At 49.3% G+C, this 20,553-nt stretch overlaps 1 protein-coding gene across 1 annotated transcript; it reads right to left on the reverse strand.

Annotated features, from left to right (window-relative positions):
- On the reverse strand, positions 1-6,186 carry LOC149912654 (rho GTPase-activating protein 32-like). Its single transcript, XM_090131669.1, has 14 exons — positions 5,944-6,186; positions 5,523-5,600; positions 4,755-4,877; positions 4,496-4,573; positions 4,101-4,182; positions 3,478-3,621; positions 3,099-3,201; positions 2,871-3,003; positions 2,623-2,705; positions 2,155-2,262; positions 1,648-1,793; positions 955-1,159; positions 634-779; positions 1-451 (listed from the first exon to the last, which is right to left on the reverse strand). Exons 2-14 carry the CDS (start codon positions 5,574-5,576, stop codon positions 24-26), a joined length of 1,833 nt encoding a protein of 610 aa, XP_089987795.1. The 5' UTR covers positions 5,577-5,600; positions 5,944-6,186; the 3' UTR covers positions 1-23.
- Between the last annotated feature and the right edge of the window lie 14,367 nt (positions 6,187-20,553).

Consider the following 20,553-nt stretch of genomic DNA (forward strand, 5'->3'; position numbering starts at 1 on the left):
AAGATGGGACTCATCCTGTCTTGTCATGGAGAGAGTGGCTCAGAGCTCTCAGTGCTGCTGTCCGGTGCCTGGGACTGGAGGTCTGATTGAAAGTCCCCCTGCAAAAGGCTCTGCTCCTCTTCACTGATGCTGACCTGCTCCTGCATGGAGGTGCTGCTGTCGGGGCACTCACACTGTGCTTCAGATGGGCTGCACTGCAGAGACTCTGGGTTAAAATCCACACTTGTGACTGTGGTGTCTGGGAGGCTCAGGTCAGCAACTTCAGCAGAGCCAGGTGTAATGAGAGCATGGACTTCGATGAGCTCCTTCTCTCCATTAATGTTGTTAGATGGAAGGCTGCTATTAGAACTGCAGCAATTTGTGCTTCCTATGAGCTCTCCACTGATGGAAGCACACAGAGCATCCTCGCTACTTGCCCTGGATCTTATGGCTTGGCAAGGGCTCGATTCACCTAGAAAGGATACACAGGGGTTAGTGTCAAACTTTCACAAGCTGAATTACGTCAGTGGTACTTGATCAGGGGTGAAGATTTAGGCACGGGATTGAACGCTAGAAAGAGATACATGTGCAGAGCAAGCTTGAATTGTATGTTCCTGAAAAGCAGGGATTTGGAAGCTGCATTTGCACCCTTACCTGCCAGGACTACCACTGCTGTTTCAGAGGGCTGCCTGGCATTGCGCTGCAGTTGGCGTTTGCTGCCAGAGGATGGCTTCCTGAGGCTGAAGCAGCAACACCAACTGCTAGCTGGTGATTCCTCCTTCTTGCTGGGTGGATTTTGTCTGGAGAGAGAAAACAGCCAATGCTGTGAGTCGTGCGTGGTGCAGGGTGAGGGAAGAGCAGCACTGAGCTCTTGGCAGCAGTTGCTTGTTCCTAGCACTGCCTGGTTTCTGCAGGAAAACACAAAAACCCACCCAAACAATGATGCTAGGTGCTGGAAAAGAAAGTCCTCTTTACCTGTCAGATGGAAAGTCAACGACGGTGTGGAATTTGCCCTGCCCAGCTGCAGGGCTTTCTTCCACTTCAATGTCCCGGCTGCTCTCTGTTACCACAGAAGAGGTGCTGTGGCCTCGCCTCTGTGCCTGTGCCTCCTCCAGGCTGAGCAGCTTTGTGGCAGCAGAAGAGACCCCCACAGACTTGGGCCCTGGGAGAGAATTGTGCCCTGTCAGGGAAAACCACAGGTAAGAGCGAGGATCAGAAAGCAGCAGCACAGCCACCACAGTTCTGGGGGAGGTGCTGTATTTTTCTCAGGCTTGCTTATCCGAGCCACTGGAAGAAGAGGAGCCCAAAATAACCATGTGGGAAGAGGTGTGTTTATGGCAAAGGACACGGTCATCATTAAGAGCAGCTTACTGTATCAAAATAGGCAAGGAAAAACCCAAGGAAATGGGGGCAGGGAACTGAGAAAGCTTCGCTGCCACACTTGCATCAAGCTTTTCCTGCGTGCAAACCATAATAATGACGGTTTCCTCCTTGTGAAGTTTGGGCTTGGACATTCTCAGCATCCAGCAACAGGATGCCATACCCTAATGGAAGTCCAGAGGTCTGCTGTTCCCTTGATGGTAAAAGAGTATCTCAAACATCCTGGAGAAGGCCTGCATTTGGTCAAGGTGTCAGGTCAAGATCAAGCTAATGGAGGAAGACACTCACCTGCTGCATCTGCGATGTCTGCTCCGGATTTGGAGCCGAAGAGGACGTCGGTGTGGTTGATGATGAATTCCACCACATCCGACTGCGTCTGCAGCTCCATGCAGGCAGCTCTTCCGCTGGCGCAGGCAGACTCGTTCTGCTGTGATCTGTAGAAAAAACAGATTTTAGAAGTCATTTCTCCAAGACCGTTTCCCCGAGTCTGAATTGTTGCAGCCAAAAGCTGTCAGCTGAGGCTCTGGAGACTTCCGCAGTGGGCAATCAGTGATGCCACTGCAGAAATTCCCCTGGATGATCAAGGACACGTCAGTCCCATCTCAACAAGACTGCAGAAATTGTCACCTAGACATTGTGCCCGTGGGGATGGAGAACAGCTCAGGCTCCTGCTCTTCTGTCAGCCACAGATTTTACAGGAGAAGAGCACATTTGATGGAGAAAAAGGGAGCACTGTTTTTTTTTTTAATGGAGAACAGATGTAAGCGTTGTGTTGAAACAGAACCAGCAGTTTACCTTAAGAGGTTTGGAGCCCACACAATGGCTAGGTTCTTGGCATGCATGTTTGTGATGGTGGAGCTCCCAGCCAGACACGCCAAGTGTCTCATCAGGAACTCCAGTGTCCTGGAAAACAAGAGAGGCAAACGTTCAGCACCAACGAGCATGCCGTGCTGCAATTCAGAAAGCAAACCTCCATTCATGCTACTTCTTGTGATTGCTACTGTCACCGAAGATGAAGTAGATCCAACCTGACTGAGTGCCACGCTGCAGCACCAAGCCCCAGCACAGCACAGCCGCAGCCATCAGCTGCACCAAGCGTGCCCCCGTGCCCAGGAACTGACCCCATAAAGTAAGCCCATGGAGCCTTCAACCCTTCAGCATACACAGGCATCGTGTTGCCGGTGTGAGACAGAGCCTGGAACCGCATCGTTGCCCTCTGCAATGCAGTAGGGCTGAGCTCAGCAGGCTGAGGGCAGCACTGACCTGTAGTGAGGAGCGGGCAGCTGCTGGATGACGTCCTGCATTCTGAGCAGCCGCTCCTCCTCTGTAGCGGCACCAACAGCATCCTGGAGTAGTGCAGAAAGGGAGCGAGACACCAATCAGGCTAGTACACCACTGCGAGTAAACCTCGTGGGGCTGACAGCAAAAGGGCCTCCGAGCTGGGGCACTGCTGCAGCCATCTGCCAAGAGGCCCAGGAAGAGGGAAATGAAAGACGTGGCCTTGTGCTTACCGAGAACTTGCCGTACAGCTGGTGGGTGAGCAGAGGGTTCGGGAGCTCCCTGAAGTACATCTTGCAGAGGGAGCTCACGCTGTGAATGTCGCGGACGGTGAGCTCAGGAATCTGCTCCGACTCAAATTCCTGCCTGGAGAGAGGGACGCAAACCCGGTTGAGCGAGAGGAAGGCAAGCCCAAAGCCACACCAGATGCACTCAGGCTGTGTCAGTCGCAGCACTCTTACCGCAGTCTCTGGATGTTGGACGCGACGCCGGACAGGCGGTATATCCCCTGCACCACGCCGTGCTGCTCAATGAACTCAGCGCAGCTCTGGAGGACCTGGGGGACTGAAGAACACGTGCCAGCCGTCAGTGGAGCTCCTGATTCAGTCGTGCTGCAGGCTGTGCTTCACATCCCATCCACTAAGCCCAGCCAGGCTTGGCTGAAGCAAATACAGATGTGCTTGTCTCTTAGGAGCATCCGCCTCACTTTATCCTTCAGCCATCAACTCCCATTACACGTGTCTCCACGGCTATCAGCCTGCCCCCTGCTAGATATGAGCTCCCTTTCATCTTCTTTAGATGCCCAGCAGAGGAAGATCTCAGGAATGGGCAGCTCCTTACCATCACGACCGGAGTGGAGAAGATGCTCTCCCAGGTCACCGCCAAACACCCTTTCCTTCTCCACCTCCCGCTCGGTCGGTTTCTTTGGGCGGGCCTTCACCAAGGAACGAAGGAAGGTGAGGATCTTGCTGCGTTTCTTGGGCACTGCACAACAAAAGGAAGAAACCAGGTCATTTCAGGTCTGGCTCCGTTGGACGAGGCCGAGCACAGCACATTCTACAGAGAACGTCAGAACGGGAAGAACATTACCAACCAGTACATACAAAAAGGGATTTTCCCCATCTCTGGAGGAGCCCAAGGCCAGGCTGGATGGGGCCCTGGGCAGCCTGGTCTAATCTGACATTAAATGTGGGGGCTGGCAGCACAGCCTGATGCAAGGAAGTGGAAGCTTGAGGATCCTTAAGGACCCGACCATCCCAAGCCATTCTATGAAGATTCTATAGTTTCCCCAAGTCCAATCATAAACACAGGAGGATTGGGCCAAATCTCTGCCCCATGGTGTGCATGAAGAATCATCAACCCAGAGGACAATGTGGGATGGATAAAGGAGGTACTAAACATGGAACGCACCCCCAAAAAGACTTCATTTTGCTTCCCCACACCATCAAATGTAACATCCCTACCTGGCTTTGGCACTGAGTTGATGAGTGCCTCAGGAATGTTCTTATTAATGAGTTCCACACACTCCCCTGGGAAAAATCCAACCTGTAACAAGAAGAGAAGCCAACTATTGCATGCAGCACTTCTCAGGTCTGAACTGTTAAACCAAAAGCCACATAACATTTCCCTCGGAACGTGCTTGCCTGACGTTCCATAAGACTATCCAGCAGAAAATGGCCATAGTTCAAAGCATAAAGGTAATAATTTTTCAACATTTGCAGCCAACGGCAAGGTCCCCTGACACCGACACAGGGAAACTGTTTACGTCCATTAGGCATCCTGTGCATGCAGAACAGCTCTAAGCTAAGATTCCTGCCTTTACTGAAGTTGCACTCTCCAGTCTGAAGCTTGTGCCTACCTGGAAGCCGAGCTTGCCTCTCCACCAGGGGGTCAGCTCCTTTGGTGGCATGTCGATGACACACACGATGTCTCCGACCTGCAAGAGATTGCAACGTCAATCCCAGCTTCAGCACGGCTGGGAGGAAAGCACAGCTCAAATGTCTGCATTCTTCTGCACTGCCAAACATCGCCGAGCATTAAAGCACTTGTACCAGTGCAGCTCTGAAGACATTTGCCATTGTAAAATTGAGCAACAAGGAACGCCTTGAACTGCTTACCTCAAAGGAGAGTTCATCCGCTGCCTGGGCAACGTATCTCTTAATAGCATGGGCAGCAGCAATAGCTGGAACATTCACAGGTGCCACCTCATGGTCTAGCAGGGGCTTCCCCTTGTTCTCAGCCTGAAACAGAGAGCACAGGCCACGGTGAGGAGCTGGGAACCAACAAGGAGGATTTCAAGGTGAGGAGCACATCTGCAGAGAAAGCTGCAGGAAATGCACTCGGTCCTTATCATGGGCACTTCAGAAGGAACTGCAAGTCTAATAACGGCTGTTTCTCTCCCTGGTGTGCAGCAGGCACACGCCAGCAAAGATGCATCTCTCCCCATCCAGACTAATCAGCAATGGCACTGACGCAGACAGGTGGCCTTGTGTATTTTGCCACATCCTTTCCTGCGCTCTTTGTGCAGGAAGGCTGACTGTTTAAGATGCTAGGAGACCGTGAAGAGGGAAACCAAAGCTACGGCTGCAGTTACAAGGTGCAAACAGTGCCATTGCAAGCACCAAGCAGCTCTCTTGAGCAGTCCAACCAACAGCGAGGCCAAACAGAGCAGAGAATGATTGTTGTTTCTGCAGCCATTTCAAGGGAAAAGTCAGTAGAGGACAAACACAACACCCGAGATGGCTCTGGTACTTTTAAAAACTTGCCACGCTTGCACTACTGTCTTGCCACAGAGGAGCTCTCTTGGAAAGCAGGAGAGCACATCTGCGGCTCACTCTGCTGGCTGCAGTCAGGGAACAAAGACCAATCAGAGCTTCATACTCTACCTCTGTCCATGCCAGGTCAGGCCCACAGCTGATCTCGCTGCACGCCACAGCCATCAGCGTAGGTGTGACAAGCTGGAACTGAAAAGAAACACACTTTTATTTTCTCTGTTCACATCTCTGCTGTGCTCCCTACAGCTGTCGGGCACACTCACACAGCCCAAGCACGCCTGCTGGTGTCCCTGGTGATGCTGTGCAGCTCTGCACAAGCTGGGGCTGGGACTCTTTGCCTAAGGGATTGCTTTCCATAAAACCAGCTGGTCACAGCACCACAGACAGCATCCTTCTGAGGGCTGAGCTGCAGAGCACGTGGAGAAAACCCACACGTGACCAGCGTCCCATCAAAGCTGGATGAGGCTGTGTTACTAAACACGGGGCGTCACGGGCTGCTAAAGCATGTGGGGGGACAAACCATGGCAGGTACCTGGCAAGAGATCAGAACGAGGGAGAGAAATCTCACGAATCCGCAGCCTTTCCTTGTCACTTTGCTCTGATCTTCCACGAGCAAAAGCTGCAGCAGGGAAGCAGGCAGAGGGTGGAGAGAGGAGAGAGAAAGAGCAGGTCAGTTTGCTTCCACGGTTTAGCAAAGACTACGAGGGAAAAACCAAAATCTGCCCTCCCTCAACTTAAAAACTTAAGTTTTCAACTTAAAACCATTTCCCCTTGCCATGAGGTCTCCCCACAGCCTCCATTTCTCCAGGCTGAACAAGCCCAGCTCCCTCAGCCTGTCTTTGCAGGGGAGGTGCTCCTGTCCCCTGATCATCTCTGTGGCTCGCCTCTGGACCCTCTCCAACAGCTCCCTGTCTTTCTGGACACTGTACTGCAGCTGGGGCCTCACAAGAGCAGAGCAGGGGGGGACGATCACCTCCCTGTCCCTCATGGCCACCCCTCTGCTGATGGAGATAATGTGATCCTATGAGCTCTGCCAGCCAGCAGTTCTCAGCACTCACTGTCCCCCCGTCTCTCCCACACTGTCTCAGCTTACCTACAAGGTGCTGCACAGGACGGTGTGAAGACAAAGGGACGCAGTCGGTGCACAAGTGCAACAAGCGAGCTGCTCAGTCAGAGCTCCAGCGCTCCAATGAAGGGACGCAGCACGCACTGCTCCTCCCCTCATTCTAGCCCTTATGACATCACTGAGGGCCACCAGGCTGCTCCACCACGACGGACAGGGTGGGGAGGCAAGACCAGTCACAAGGGCAGAAGATTCCAACAGCCCAGCCAACGTTCTGGAATCAGGGGCTGCTTGGAATTCTACCCCAGCCAAATCCTGGAGAAGCTGGCACGGGGTCGTCATGACCAAAGCGCAGGACCTGGCGCTTGCTCTTGTTGAGCCTCGCACAACTGGCCTCAGTGCATCCCTCTGGAGGGCCTTCCTGCCCTCAGCCAGATGGACGCTTCCTCCCAGCAGCGTACCTTGCAGTGCTGGGCCCATGTCAAATCCACACTAGAGTGGGTTTTGTTACATTCAAGGGCATGTTGCAGCACCCATCTATTTCACCTGGAAGGAAATAAAGCAGGAGATGGGAGAAACACAGAACTACTGCCAGACTGCTTTATCCCTTTCTTAGCCCAGCTTCCCTTGCCTCATCCCCTACCCCAACTCCTGGATGATGCCCACGGGCTGATAGTTGGATCTCAAGTCCATAGGACTCCTTTCACAGGGCTCCATCAAAAAGGCTGTCACACTTGTTCCGTACACTCACACTGACCCAGCAGTGGTATCACAGTCACTTAACGCACACACAACAACCAAACCCCGAGCATGCACATCCCTTCCTGCGTGACTGCAGCCCACAGCTCCCCTTCACACCTCCGTGGATCTCTGGTGTTTTACACGGATGCAGCCTCGCTGCAGCTCCGTGGCTGTCACACAAGGCCTGCAGGACCTCTTTCTCTCCAAACCCCGTCTGCAGGCATTGGTTCACGAGGTTCACCTCCTGCCCTCCTGAGCAAAAACAAGCACTAAGAACAAGAGCAAAGCACACTGGACTCGACCTGGCTGGATCCCCAACCCTCAGTCCTGTCAGTCGTACCCTGGTGTGGAGACTCATCCCCAAAGCCTGGCTGGACATCAGCACAGGCATCATTCTTCAAACGCCCCATCCAAGCAGCAAGGGATCAAAGCGTTGGCACAGCTGAAACAGAAATGCTGTGTGAGTTTCCTGTTAGCACTGAGCAGGAACAAATCTACCGCTGAGCAGCAGGATGTGAGACAAGCAGCAGAAGACACCCAACCTGCAGAACCAGCTCGTTTGGGGTCGGTCCAGATGTTTGTCTGCTCCCTTCCCTGGCCCAGGCCAAGCTTGTGAGCTGCTCCTCCTTGGTGCAGGGGGAAATGGTGCAGATGCCATGTGGTGGCTATGCACAGCATGCCTTTTACTTGCTTTTCCTATCTCCATCTTCCATTAGCAAACAGCATCTCCAGCCTCCAGAGATCACTGAGTCCAACCCCTGCACAACAGTGAAAAAAAAGATATGATAAGGGGTACTTAAAGCACAGCATCTGTAATCAGATCAGACTCCTGCACTGTGAAGACTTCCATGAGTATTCCTGCAGAGTGCATCACTTAGTCTCTCTTTAGCCTTGTGTTCATGGTTTTCCTGTAAGAGCTTGTCTAAACACTGCCTATAATCGTGGTTATGCTAGAAGCATTTGGATTTATTGATCCTCAGTGTGATTTCAGTAACAAATCCAGATGCTTTTTTGTTAAGGGCAGCTTTCAATTTCTCAACTGAAATTTCAATATTGCATTAGGTGTTGACAACCACGGGGCTGCAGTACAGAGAATTACAGGGAGATTAATTTCTCCATCTCCATTCTCCTAGACATTTATGATTACAGTGATGTAGTTATATACAAAGTTGCAAGATACCAAAGCTAGAATAACCTCTTGGTGCAGCAGGATGTCTGGAGCCCAAGTGCAGAGTCTCAGTGTTCCAAAGCCTTGAAGAGGTGCACCGTATGTGCTGGGGCTGATGACACAGACACTGGAGCAAGGCCAGTGTGATGTTAGAAACTTGACCAGCAGCTGATCTGTTGTCAGCCATTTCTGGACACAAACGGGATCTGGTCGACTTAGGACATGACCTTTGGGCTGGAGAGCAACTCCCCGAGGAATCACACAGCCACTGCAGACCGTTGGCAAGAACCCCATACCAAAACAGCTCATCTGCAATCAGTTTTTAATCTGTGCAGCAGTGATTGGAACAGGCGCACGCTCTCTGCAATTGCAGGAATGTTCACAAGTGGAATGTACATCACCTGTGTGCTCCAGCTCTTCTGTGTGCATGCTAGGAGCAGTGATCCCCCTGCACCCAGGGCTGCAATAAAGTCCTGTGGGCTTTCTAACCTGCCCACCAGCAGCCCAGGCTGCCCAGAGCCACATCCAGCCTGGCCGTGGATGCCTGCAGGGATGGGGCATCCACAGCCTCCCTGGGCAACCTGTTCCAGTGCCTCACCACCCTCTGGCTGAAAAACTTCCTCCTCACATCCAACCTAAACCTCAACACCCCTCGTCTCAGTTTAAAGCCATTCCCCACTTGTCCCATCACTGTCCACCCTCCAAAACAAAACACCTCGGCTGTTCAACACTGAAAGAGCAAAATAACCCACAGCTCTTACTTCCACTGTATGCATTTAATTCCAAACTTAAGGTCACAGGTTAATTACTCATGTGATCCTTCCTGACAGAAGAACTACTCGTAGTGATGTGTAGGAGTAAGGAACAGTTTGAAAAGGTCATGGACATATTAGAACTTGCAGCATTTATCTTAATAGATGCCTACATTGCAAAGCATTTTGTAAAACACACGTTACAAGTACTGTGCATTGGATTACACTATATCAAACTCTAAGTAACAATACAGGTTGCTTTTAAATCTACACTTACATGCTAACTCCTTGATAAAATTCCTGACTGCCTTCAGTTTTATAGCCAAAGCAGTGTTTGAGCTGGTAATGTACTCTTGAACAGCACTGCTGCCTTCAGCATTTGTATGTTTAGATCTGAAAAGAGAACTTGGTCATTATTTCACGATGAGAGAATCTTATATGACAAAACAGAATTACAAAAATCTGACAATACTGTAAAATGCCAGCGTAAGAATGTGGCTTTGATTTTTTTTTTTTTTTTTTTTAATGGTGAGTGTACCATTAATTCATGACAAGAATTTTGTTTGTAAGTCGATCTCTATAACTGTTCTTGGCATCATTCTGTAGGATGAACTAGATACATGGAATTTGGCACTGGCTCCCCAGGGCAGTGGTTTGGCACTGAGCTGACAAAGGCCAAAGAGCATTTGCACAATGCTCTCAGACACAGGGCTTGACCCATAGGAGGTCCGGTGTGGAACCAGGAGGTGGAATACATGATCCTCGAGGTCCCTTCCAAATAAAGATATTCCATGATCCTCTAATACTTATATTCCCAAGTCCTGTACACAGTGCTCAGATGCTTAATTGAAAGGTTCCATGAAACAGTGAGGTATCTATGTCCCTTTACCACCCAGTTATTCAATTTGCCACGTGGGTCTTTTATCCAGTCACATTAAAAAACCCCTCAAAGTATTTCCTTCAGTCTTCCATTCTGATAGAGCTTTCTGGAGCAAATAAAGAGTTGCAACTCAGAATGTCCACACCTCCCTTCCTGCACCTGCATACTTTTTTCATTGCACTGTGATTACGTACCATTCTATTGTCACCCTCATTCTGTCATTATCTAGGCAGTTTACTGCCATTATATTTTCCAGCAAAAGATGCCCACAAGTACAGCCAGCCTGGACTTATTTTCATTACATATCTTTGTCCTGATGTCCTTCTACAAGCTGGAACATTTCTCCATCTCAGCAGAAGAGGGCAGGAGGGGTCCAAGGTGAGGGCACGCTCTCCTCTATTTTTCTGGCACTCAAAGACAAAGGGAACAAGAAAACCAGCAGTGTTTCCCTGCCCATGGCAAACACCAGCCTTTCCATCCTTACAGTCCTTCCTGCCATCAGCAGAGATATTTTGCTTTCTTGTGCCACTTCATCCCTTTAGCATCTGGCATTCTAACAAAAAAGTACTTACAAGGAATTTTAATATTTTCATATTAAATGTCAGAATTAGAACCATTATGTTTACCAAATATTTAAAACGTTCAACCCAGTGAGAAGTGAATTGATGTTGTATTTAGCATTCAGATAAGAACTTGTAAAGGAAGTAAAAAGTGCTGCTTTCATAAACTATAGTCTCATTGTCAGGCCTTGCACTGTCTCAGCAGATTATTACAGAATGTTCATTCAAGCAGGAATTAAGAGATGCGTCTGAATTGATAACAACAACGAATAATTAAGAAAGCTTGACTGCAGCCTGCTTGAGGATTCCAGTCTGAAGTGTGTTCCACCTGATGACAACTGGGAATGTCTTTCTCTCACCATTAGAACCATTGCACCTCTGACTAAACACATAGCTAATCACCACTGAAAACCTAGGTGCAATTTCTGCAGTGCAGAGACCAACTACGTGTTGATTAACATTCAGAGAGATTGTGCAGGTGTCCTTTTAGGAACTGGCCTACAGTATGCTAAGAGGGATGGATGTGGGGACATTAGGATAACGTGCCCTCTGCCTTTTAAGGCAGCCCCAGCAGAGCAGGTCAGCAGGCTGAAGAGCTGCGTGGGTCACCAGGGCTCAGAGACTTCACTCGGCCATCTGAAAGTTGAGGGCCTTCAGCCCAAGCTGCCCTTTTCCATGCAGGCAAGGAGGCCAAGAGAAGGTGGATCGGCACGGTTCTGGTGCAGACAGGGGCTGCAGTGTGAGCAGGCCTACACAGACAAGGCTGTGCCCACACAGAGTGACAGCAGCTTTCGCTGTGAGCAGATTCCCAGGGGGCCTGAGCCATGGCAGTTCTTGATGGCAGCATGTTCCAATCAGCCCTGGAAGTCTTCTCTGGACGTCTGTCGCATTCTGGAATCCACACTGAGGACGCAGTCGCTGTGTCAGAGCAGCTGGCAGAGTCACGGGGAACCGTGACGTAGTTGGCCCAGGGAGCAACAACAAGGCCTGCACTGCTCAGCCAGCCCAGGCCAAAGGGGAGCACGAGAGAGAGCAGAGGAGAGAGGGGGGAAAGAGGGCCAGGAAGGAAAGGCCTGTGCCTGAATGGCCGTGTAGCAGCAGCTGCTGACAGCAAACTCGGTGATGGCAGGGGCACAGCAGAGCAGTGCAATGCTGGCAGCTTCCTGTGTCTTTCACACAGGCACTGCAGACATGGCCAGCACTGGGAGATCAGCAGAACTGCTGCACACCTCTGCCAGCCCAGGCCAGAGGAGTGCAGAACAGTGAGCTGCTGCTGAGGGGAGAGAGGATGGCCTGAGAGCTGACCTGAGAGGCAGGGCTGGCTGTGTTACAGCAGCCTCTGTGTCCTCCTCCTGTGTCTGTGAGGGCCAGAGGGCCAGAAGAGAACATGCCCAGACAACGAAGCCCTGCTGTCCTCTGCTGCTCAGCTGGAGAGATGTTCCACCTTCCTGAAGGACGCTGATCCAAAGGTAAGGAATCAAAGGAAGTCCAGGCTGGCTGTCCTTGTGGGCATCAGCTGCTGGCAGCTGCCTCTGTGCTGCCATGGGCAGGGCACAGCACACACAGTGTTTGCAGTTCCCTGTGTGACACTGGCCCTGGTGACCTGACAGCCAGAGGGAGACAAGAGAAAGAGCTGCCTCCCTCTGCCAGATGAGGCAAAGGTGAGAATCCCAGAATCACAGCATGGCCCGGGTTGGAAAGGAGCTCAAGGTTCATGAATCTCCAACCCTTAGCTCTCCAAGGGTGCACAGGGGGCTTTGTTCTCCCTGTGGTGCAGCTTCAGTGCCAACTCACAGCTGAGCTGGTTGGCACACTGTGACAGCCTGCCGCTCTGAAGCTCTTGGGGCAGTGCTCAGTTCTTTCTGAAGTACTCTGGAAAATGCTGCTTCTCCTTCACCAAGTCTGTTTCCAGACAGACGTCTTTTTCTCCTCTGTACACACAAACAGGATCTTGTAACTCCCTGGCACAGTGCTCAGAAGTGATACTTCTGGAAGCACGTCAGAGAAAAGTGGCCTTGTCCCAGTGGACTTTCAGAGCAGATGAGAACAAGTCTTGGTTGACGGCTTTCTTCTGCTTCTGGAACTGCACAGGCAGGTTGTGTGTTGTCATACTTTATGCCAAAGTGCCAAACTGAAGCAGTTTCTGCAACCTCTTTTTTTCATACTTGTCACTCTTTGCTGAGACCTTAACTTAGTCATTTTTAATGCGCTCTCATCTAAACTACTGAGTCCTCCAGTGTCAGTGTTGTATGAATCAGGACTGTGGGATTTCATCAGTGAAAGGATTCTGCTCTAATGACTGTCATTCTAAAGCTGATATTGTTTCTACCGCATCAGGCTTGCAGGAAGCATCTTTGATCAACAGAGAAATCAGAAAAATTGCTTTTCCTATTGCAGTTTCCTTTTAACTAGTGATGAAAGCTGTCAGTTTATTTTTGGCACCAGAAATCCTGGGATGCAACCAGGTTAGATAAGAAGTGACACTGAGTCAACAGTAAAGGAACATAGATGAGATAGCATCACACAGCTCTGGAAAAGATGTTCCAGCTCTGTGTCTACCTACACCTTCAGGAGATGAAAAGTACTGGCTTACTGAGGTGTCCTGGGTTGAAGGTTCTGTTAATCTCCATTTTTGGAAGAGCTGCTTGCAATAAATACCTTGTAAGGTGAATGAGCTTGATAGAAGTAGGGTGTGAAAGAGATGGATTTGCTGTTTCCCTGAAGGTGCAGGAGTATTGCTGTGCCTACAGTCAGTAAACAAGGCAGAAATCACTGTGTTCCTCAGAATGAAAAGCAAAAGAATAAAAATCTTTTTGGGAGTGACAGCACGCCTGAATGAAGCACAAATCTAAACATTTAAAATAAGGGCTAGTGTCAAAGGGACTTGCAGTATTTCTCGTGAAGAAATATTTGATGCTTCTTTATGAAAGTCATCATAACAAAAGTGTACTGATGTCTTTGCTGAGGATTTCCTTGGTTCCAGCCTGAAGGTGTGCGCAGGCATGAGCAGGCAGTGCTGAGCTGCAGGTGAGTGCCTGTGTCCCACAGCAGGAAACCCATGGATGTCTTCAGGGGTTTGAAATGGGCAGAGCTGTGAAACCTGCAGGCTTTCACTGAAATTGTCCTCTGCTTTATTTTGTAATCTTAGTTTCACCAATGCTTTCCAATATTATTTTCGTATGAGTGCAGATACATGGGATAGGATTTAAAGTTTTTATGGTGCTGCTGTATAATTTTCTGTGGTCATCATAAGCCAATAAAAAAAATAAATGGTGATTAGGCAATCTATTAACAATCTGTGGCACGTGTCAAAACAATGAAATTTCTTGCAGGAAGACAATATTGCTATACAATAATGTGGCTATCCAAAACTGTTAATTATACTTGATGAGCAGGAGATAATCCTGAAATGCAGGACTTTGATCTTAGCCAAGAAAAATAAACCGTATTATCATTCTTAAATTGGCAGCTGCTATCAAAAGCCTGTGTCTTATTTCCCTTTTAGTAACACTGGCTAAATCAGAGAAAGTGATAAAAGAATTTCATGATTGCAGCTTAGGGATTCTTTCCCACTTGACCAGAAGTAATCAATGTCCAAAAATGTCTGTAAATACTTTTTCTATCTTATTTTGCCAGATGTATTGATATTTGAGATGAAAAAACGCAAAAACATTTTGCGTACATAGATAAGCAGTGCAAATTTCCTGGATTGTTTTAGAGAAAAAAGCTCTGGTTATCAGATCGTTTCCATGCAGAAATAAGATTTACAGAAAAATTCTCATTATTATTATTCATGCATGAATAAGTTCGAAAAAGAGATGTGGGGGATGTTGTTTCAATTCCAGGTGATAGTAGGAAGGACTGTCAGGATGGAAAGGCTAGTGTCTGCATGGGAAAAGAAACACTTCTGGTTTTCATGTTCCCTTTGTCTTTGAGTGCAAGAGGCCATGAGGAGAGAGTGCCCTAAACTTGGACCCTTTTTGACCATTGCAGCAGAGATGGAGAAGTGTTCAACCTTCTAGAAGGACTTCAGGACAAAGATATGTAATGAAAATAAGTCCAGGCTGGCTGTCCTTGTGGGCATCAGCTGCAGGCATCTGCATTGCTGCTGCCAAGAGCCTGGCACAGCAGGTAAAAGATTGCTTTTCCTTGTGTGACACAGGAGCTCTTGACTTGAAAGCTAGAGGGATGCAATAGAAAGAGCTGCAACCTCTGCCAGACATGGCAAAGGTGAGTGGGATGTTGTTTCAATTAGTGCTGAAGTCAGGAAGACTGTAAGGATGGAAAGGCTGGTGTTTGCCATGGGCTGGGAAACACGTCCGGTTTTCATTTTCTCTTTCTCTTTGTGTGCCTTATAAACAGGGGAGAGTGTGCCCTCACGTTGGAACCATCCTGCCCTCTTCTGCTGAGATGGAGAAATGTTCCAGCTTGTAGAAGGACATCAGGACAAAGATATGTAATGAAAATAAGTCCAGGCTGGCTGTCCTTGTGGGCATCAGCTGCTGGCATCTGCATTGCTGCTGCCATGAGCATGGCACAGCAGGTAAAAGATTGCTTTTCCTTGTGTGACACAGGAGCTCTTGACTTGAAAGCTAGAGGGATGCAATAGAAAGAGCTGCAACCTCTGCCAGACATGGCAAAGGTGAGTGGGATGTTGTTTCAATTAGAGCTGATGTCAGGAAGGACAGTAAGGATGGAAAGGCTGTTGTTTGCCATGGGCAGGGAAAGACATCTGGTTTTCATCTTCTCTTTGTCTTTTTTTCCAGAAAAATAGGAGAGTGTGCCCTCACCTTGGACCCCTCCTGCCCTCTGCTGCTCAGAGGGAGAAATGTCCAAGCTTCTAGAAGGACATCAGGACAATGATATGTAATGAAAATAAGTCCAGGCTGGCTGTCCTTGTGGGCATCAGCTGCTGGCATCTGCATTGCTGCTGGCATGAGCATGGCAAAGCAGGTAAAAGGTTGCTTTTCCTTGTGTGACACAGGAGCTCTTGACTTGAAAGCTAGAGGGATGCAATAGAAAGAGCTGCAACCTCTGCCAGACATGGCAAAGGTGAGTGGGATGTTGTTTCAATTAGTGCTGATGTCAGGAAGTCTGTAAGGATGGAAAGGCTGGTGTTTGCCATGGGCTGGGAATCTCATCTGGTTTTCATTTTCTCTTTCTCTTTGAGTGCCAGATAAACAGGGGAGAGTGTGCCCTCACCTTGAACCCCTACTGCCCTCTGCTGCTCAGAGGGAGAATGGCCAAGCTTGTAGAAGGACATCAGGACAAAGATATGTAATGAAAATAAGTCCAGGCTGGCTGTCCCTTTGGGCATCAGCTGCAGGCATCTCCATTGCTGCTGCCATGAGCATGGCAAAGCAGGTAAAAGGTTGCTTTTCCTTGTGTGACACAGGAGCTCTTGACTTGACAGCTAGAGGGATGCAATAGAAAGAGCTGCAACCTCTGCCTGACATGGCAAAGGTGAGTGGGATGTTGTTTCAATTAGTGCTGAAGTCAGGAAGACTGTAAGGATGGAAAGGCTGGTGTTTGCCATGGGCAGGGAAACACATCTTGTTTTCATTTTCTCTTTCTCTTTGAGTGCCAGATAAAGAGCAGAGTGTGCCCTCACCTTGGAACCCTCCTGCCCTCTTCTGCTGAGATGGTGAAATGTTCTAGCTTGTAGAAGGACATCAGGACAAAGATATGTAATGGAAATAAGTCCAGGCTGTCTGTCCTTGTGGGCATCAGCTGCAGGCATCTGCATTGCTGATGCCATGAGCATGGCAAAGCAGGTAAAAGATTGCTTTTCCTTGTGTGACACAGGAGCTCTTGACTTGAAAGCTAGAGGGATGCAATAGAAAGAGCTGCAACCTCTGCCTGACATGGCAAAGGTGAGTGGGATGTTGTTTCAGTTGCTGCTAATGTCAGGAAGGACTGTAAGGATGGAAAGGCTGGTGTTTGCCATGGGCAGGGAAACAATGCTGGTTTTCATCTTCTCTTTCTCTTTGAGTGCCAGAAAAATAGAGGAGAGTGTGCATGCTTTCTACCCCTCTTTCCCTCTTCTGCTGAGATGGAGAAATGTCCCAGGTTCTACAAGGACATCAGGACAAAGATATGTAGTGAAAATAAGTCCAGGCTGGCTGTCCTTGTGGGCATCAGCTGGTAGCTTCTGCATTGGTGTTGCCATGAGCATGTCACAGCAGGTAAGGGATTGCTTTTCCTTGTGGGACAGCTGTTAAGCCATTCTGATTCACCCTTTCCATCCACAGCATACAGTTTTTTCCCACACTGCTGTTTCTATCCAGCAGTGTGCATATGTGCAGTGCTACAGATGTTGGTGGTCCTGCCTGTGGCAGGGGGTTGGAGATTCCTGATCCTTGAGGTCCCTTCCAACCCGGGCCATTCTGTGTGTGTGTGTGTGACTGGCTAAACACCAATTGTTGCTAGCTCAGCAGGTATACTGCTAATTATTGAACGCCTGACAGCTGCTTATCAACACTTGGCCACTATTTCTGGACAGCTGCTCATCCCTGAAGAGAGAGAAGTTTGGAAGGAGGACAGAGGGGAGTCTCTTGATGCCTGCCTGTTGCATCCCAACCTGCCCACAGAGTGAGTCACTTCGGCCTTGTGTGGAGGCCCTGGCTTCTTTGGAGTCTGTTTTTCTTTTGCTGAGCTTCTCCTATCCAAACAGAATGGCCTTACAACATGCTTTCTGGTCCTTAATGCTATACCCATGCAATTTGTAACTATTACAGTTCTGTAAGTGAGAATTGATCACATGACTGAACAACTGTATTTCTAAAATATGTTATGAAATAACTTCTTTTTACTAATACTAATACTAATAAAGTCTTTCTACTTTTTCAAACTGTTTCTAAGGGCAAATTACAAAACACATCGTGCTGTACTGCTTCAGAGCAATCCCACATTTGATAGCCAGTGCAGAAACAACATTCCATCCTACAGCATTAGCTAGTTCAGAGGTACCAGACGTGTATCTGGATGTGGCTGTTGTGCATAACTGGGGCTGAGGGATCAGAAGTGACAGCTCCACTCTTGGAGACCACAGAACTAAAATGGAAAGATAAAATAGTTGCAGGGCAATTGTTCTGTGTGCCTGAAGCAGGGACCGATTTATGGGGGAGAGATTTAACAGTTAAATGAGGATTACAGCTGCAAGTCTGTGAAACAGATATCAGGGGTCAATGAATGTGTTAACAGCTGTGATGAAGAAGAAATGAATCCAAAGGTGTGGGCAGGGGAAGGAAATCGGGGTGGACTCACAATTTTCCCTTACAAAGAACTGCCCAAGGAGGGAGTGGAGCTGTGAAACAGCAACAATATCCCATAGCCTTAGAAGGGAGAGTGGGTCTAAAAGCTGTAACACAGACACTGGTTAAGGATGGTCTTCTGGAACCTTGTCTGTGGCCTTATAACACCCCAATCCTGTCGGCACGGAAGGCAGACGGCACGTATCGGCTGCTGCAAGATGTAAGGAAATGACTGAACCCGTTCTCAAAAGACAGCCTGTGGTTCCTAACCCCTATACCCTAATGAGTCAGATCCCACACGGACAGCAGTGGTTTGGTGTGAGAGACCTCAAAGATGCTTTCCGGACAGCCTTTGGACTCAGGGAGAAATGGCTGCGTTTGTATGAGGACACATTGTAATCCTATCATGATTCGTGATGATACTGTAGATACTGGAACTCGTGCTAATCCTTGTCTTTGCAGCATTTGAAGCAAGCAACTGGTGCTGCTGTCATGCAGAAAGCTCCCTTCCAACCACTCAGCAAGCATTTGGATGAGACAGCTTCCTGCTGGGAGCCCTCCGACATCACTGCTGCCTCCTCCAGAACCATACCTGCAGATGCTTCAGAGCTCTTCAGCATGGACTTCCTTCCTCCCATCAGCAGCTGCTCCTGCACTGACCTTCATTCACACTGGGATACCATCTGCTTCCAGCAGGAGCTGACCTGCGAGACAGAGAAAGGAAACGTGGGATGAGCACCAATGCAGAAGCACAAGGCTGTGTCACCACCACGTCTTGCAGCCTTGGGAAGTCAGCTGCAACTGCAGCCTTGGTCAGAATTACAACGGGCACCGTAAATTAAGTGTGACCTCTGAAGTTGTTGCCATGATCAGAAATAGACGCTGAAATCGCTCACATAACTGTCGGTGGTTCCCTCCAAATTCTTTTGCTTTGGGGAACAGATGGACTCGGAATGGAAGGACACGAGAAAAATGACATCTGTTTGAGCTCAGCAGACTTGAGAGGTGGGCCTGGGTGAACCTCATGAGGTTCAGCACAGCCAAGTGCAAGGTTTGGCATTTGGGCCGGAGGAATCCCAGGCATTCTTTTGTCATCGTGGAGGTTTCCAATACACCCCAGCAATGAGACATCAGGTCGCCGTGTGTGGCAATCTGGACTCAGCTGTGACTGATCCAAACAGTCTGTTCCAGATTTTAACATCCCTTATATGCATTCACAAGCTTTCTCTCTTGACTTCCCCTTACAGCCGTTAGATGCCAGCAAAACATCCCACAAACACTCCTTACCTCTGTGCACACAGGCACCCATCCAACCAGAGCCATCAGTCATTCCCAGCCATGCGCTCTTCCTCCAATCATGGTCAGCATCACACGGCCGTCACGCAGCTCACTTGACTCAGTTTTTCTCTTCTTTCTGGAGGTGTCCTTGCTTCTCAGCCTTACCTTCTCGTGATGTTTATCTCGCTCTGCAGCTCCTGCTCTGAATAGGCTTTCTTGGATTCCCGCATGACAGGCACAAAATGCAGCCACAGCCCCTGCCACCAAGGTCAGCTCTTCAGCACACATTACCTGAGGAGCACTTGGCAACTCCTGCAACCTGAGCAGTGCCAGGAAGACTGTTTCACTTCTGCTTCTCCTGGCTCAGAAATTCATTTTCCTACCTACAAAATGGAAAAAGAAAAGAAAGAAAAAAAATCCTGACATTAGCAGACACAATTGATACTATGGAATTCTGGAAGGCAAGGGATTTGCCCTCTATGATGAGAAGTTGAGTGCAAAGAACTCAGAAGAGCCATGAGCAGGTTGTGAACTTGTGGGTAAAAGTAGGAAGTGCAGCAGTGCAGGGCTTCTGGAGGTGAGGGTCTGCTACAGCCGCCTGGAAAGAGAGCCTGTTGGTGGGAGCTGCTTACTGCAGCCAGCAGAAGCATCGCACTCACTGACTCTCATCCTGATGGGGGATTCCAGTCAGTCTGGGAAATCAGCATGGCTGGCTGCAAGCAATCTGACAGACTCCTGGAGTGCAGTGAGAATCACTCTGTGGTGCAGGCATTGGGCACAGCAAGCAGAAGGGAAGCATTGCTGGACATGGTGCACACCAGGGGTTACGACAGGAGGCGGTCAGGGCTGCAGTGACCATGCCCTCCTTGAGTTGGTGATCTCAAGGAATGCGGGCCTGGCAGGAAGCAAAGGCAGGAGCCTGAACTTCAGGAGAGCCAGCTGCAGGCTGTTCCAGGAATTCTTGGACGAGATCCTCTGGACAACTGTTTGTAGGGGCAAAGGGATGGAAAAGAGCTGGTCACTTTCTCAGAAAAAAACTTGCTCAGGTTGCAGGCTGAGCTGCAGGAGAGGAAGGGGAGGAGGTGCCAGCACGGCTCTGCACGATGCTCTGCCACACTGGGCAGCTTGATCACGGCTCACCAGTGGGATCAGACGAGGAGAAGGGGAGAAGGAAATCAAGGATGGGAGGGAACCATCAGACACAGTCAATAAGTGTCTGTGAAGTCTTGCAAACCAGAGATTCCCAGGTTGTTTCTGCTTTTGCAGCATTTGTGTGGTGCAGGGTGAGCAAAAGGTTCTGCTGCTTGATTCTTCTGCAGGAGCCGCCTAAAAGGGAAATGGCCACTGAGCTGCAGACCAAGCAGTACTGCCTGACGTTGGCCAGGGGAGCTTCTCCTGCCGCAGTGTGCTGATGACAGGTCTGGAGATGATCTGCAGGGCCAGTTCG

This window comes from Phasianus colchicus, chromosome Z (genome assembly GCF_987193195.1).
Source record: "Phasianus colchicus chromosome Z, bPhaCol1.hap1.1, whole genome shotgun sequence".
Classification (NCBI taxonomy): domain Eukaryota; kingdom Metazoa; phylum Chordata; class Aves; order Galliformes; family Phasianidae; genus Phasianus; species Phasianus colchicus.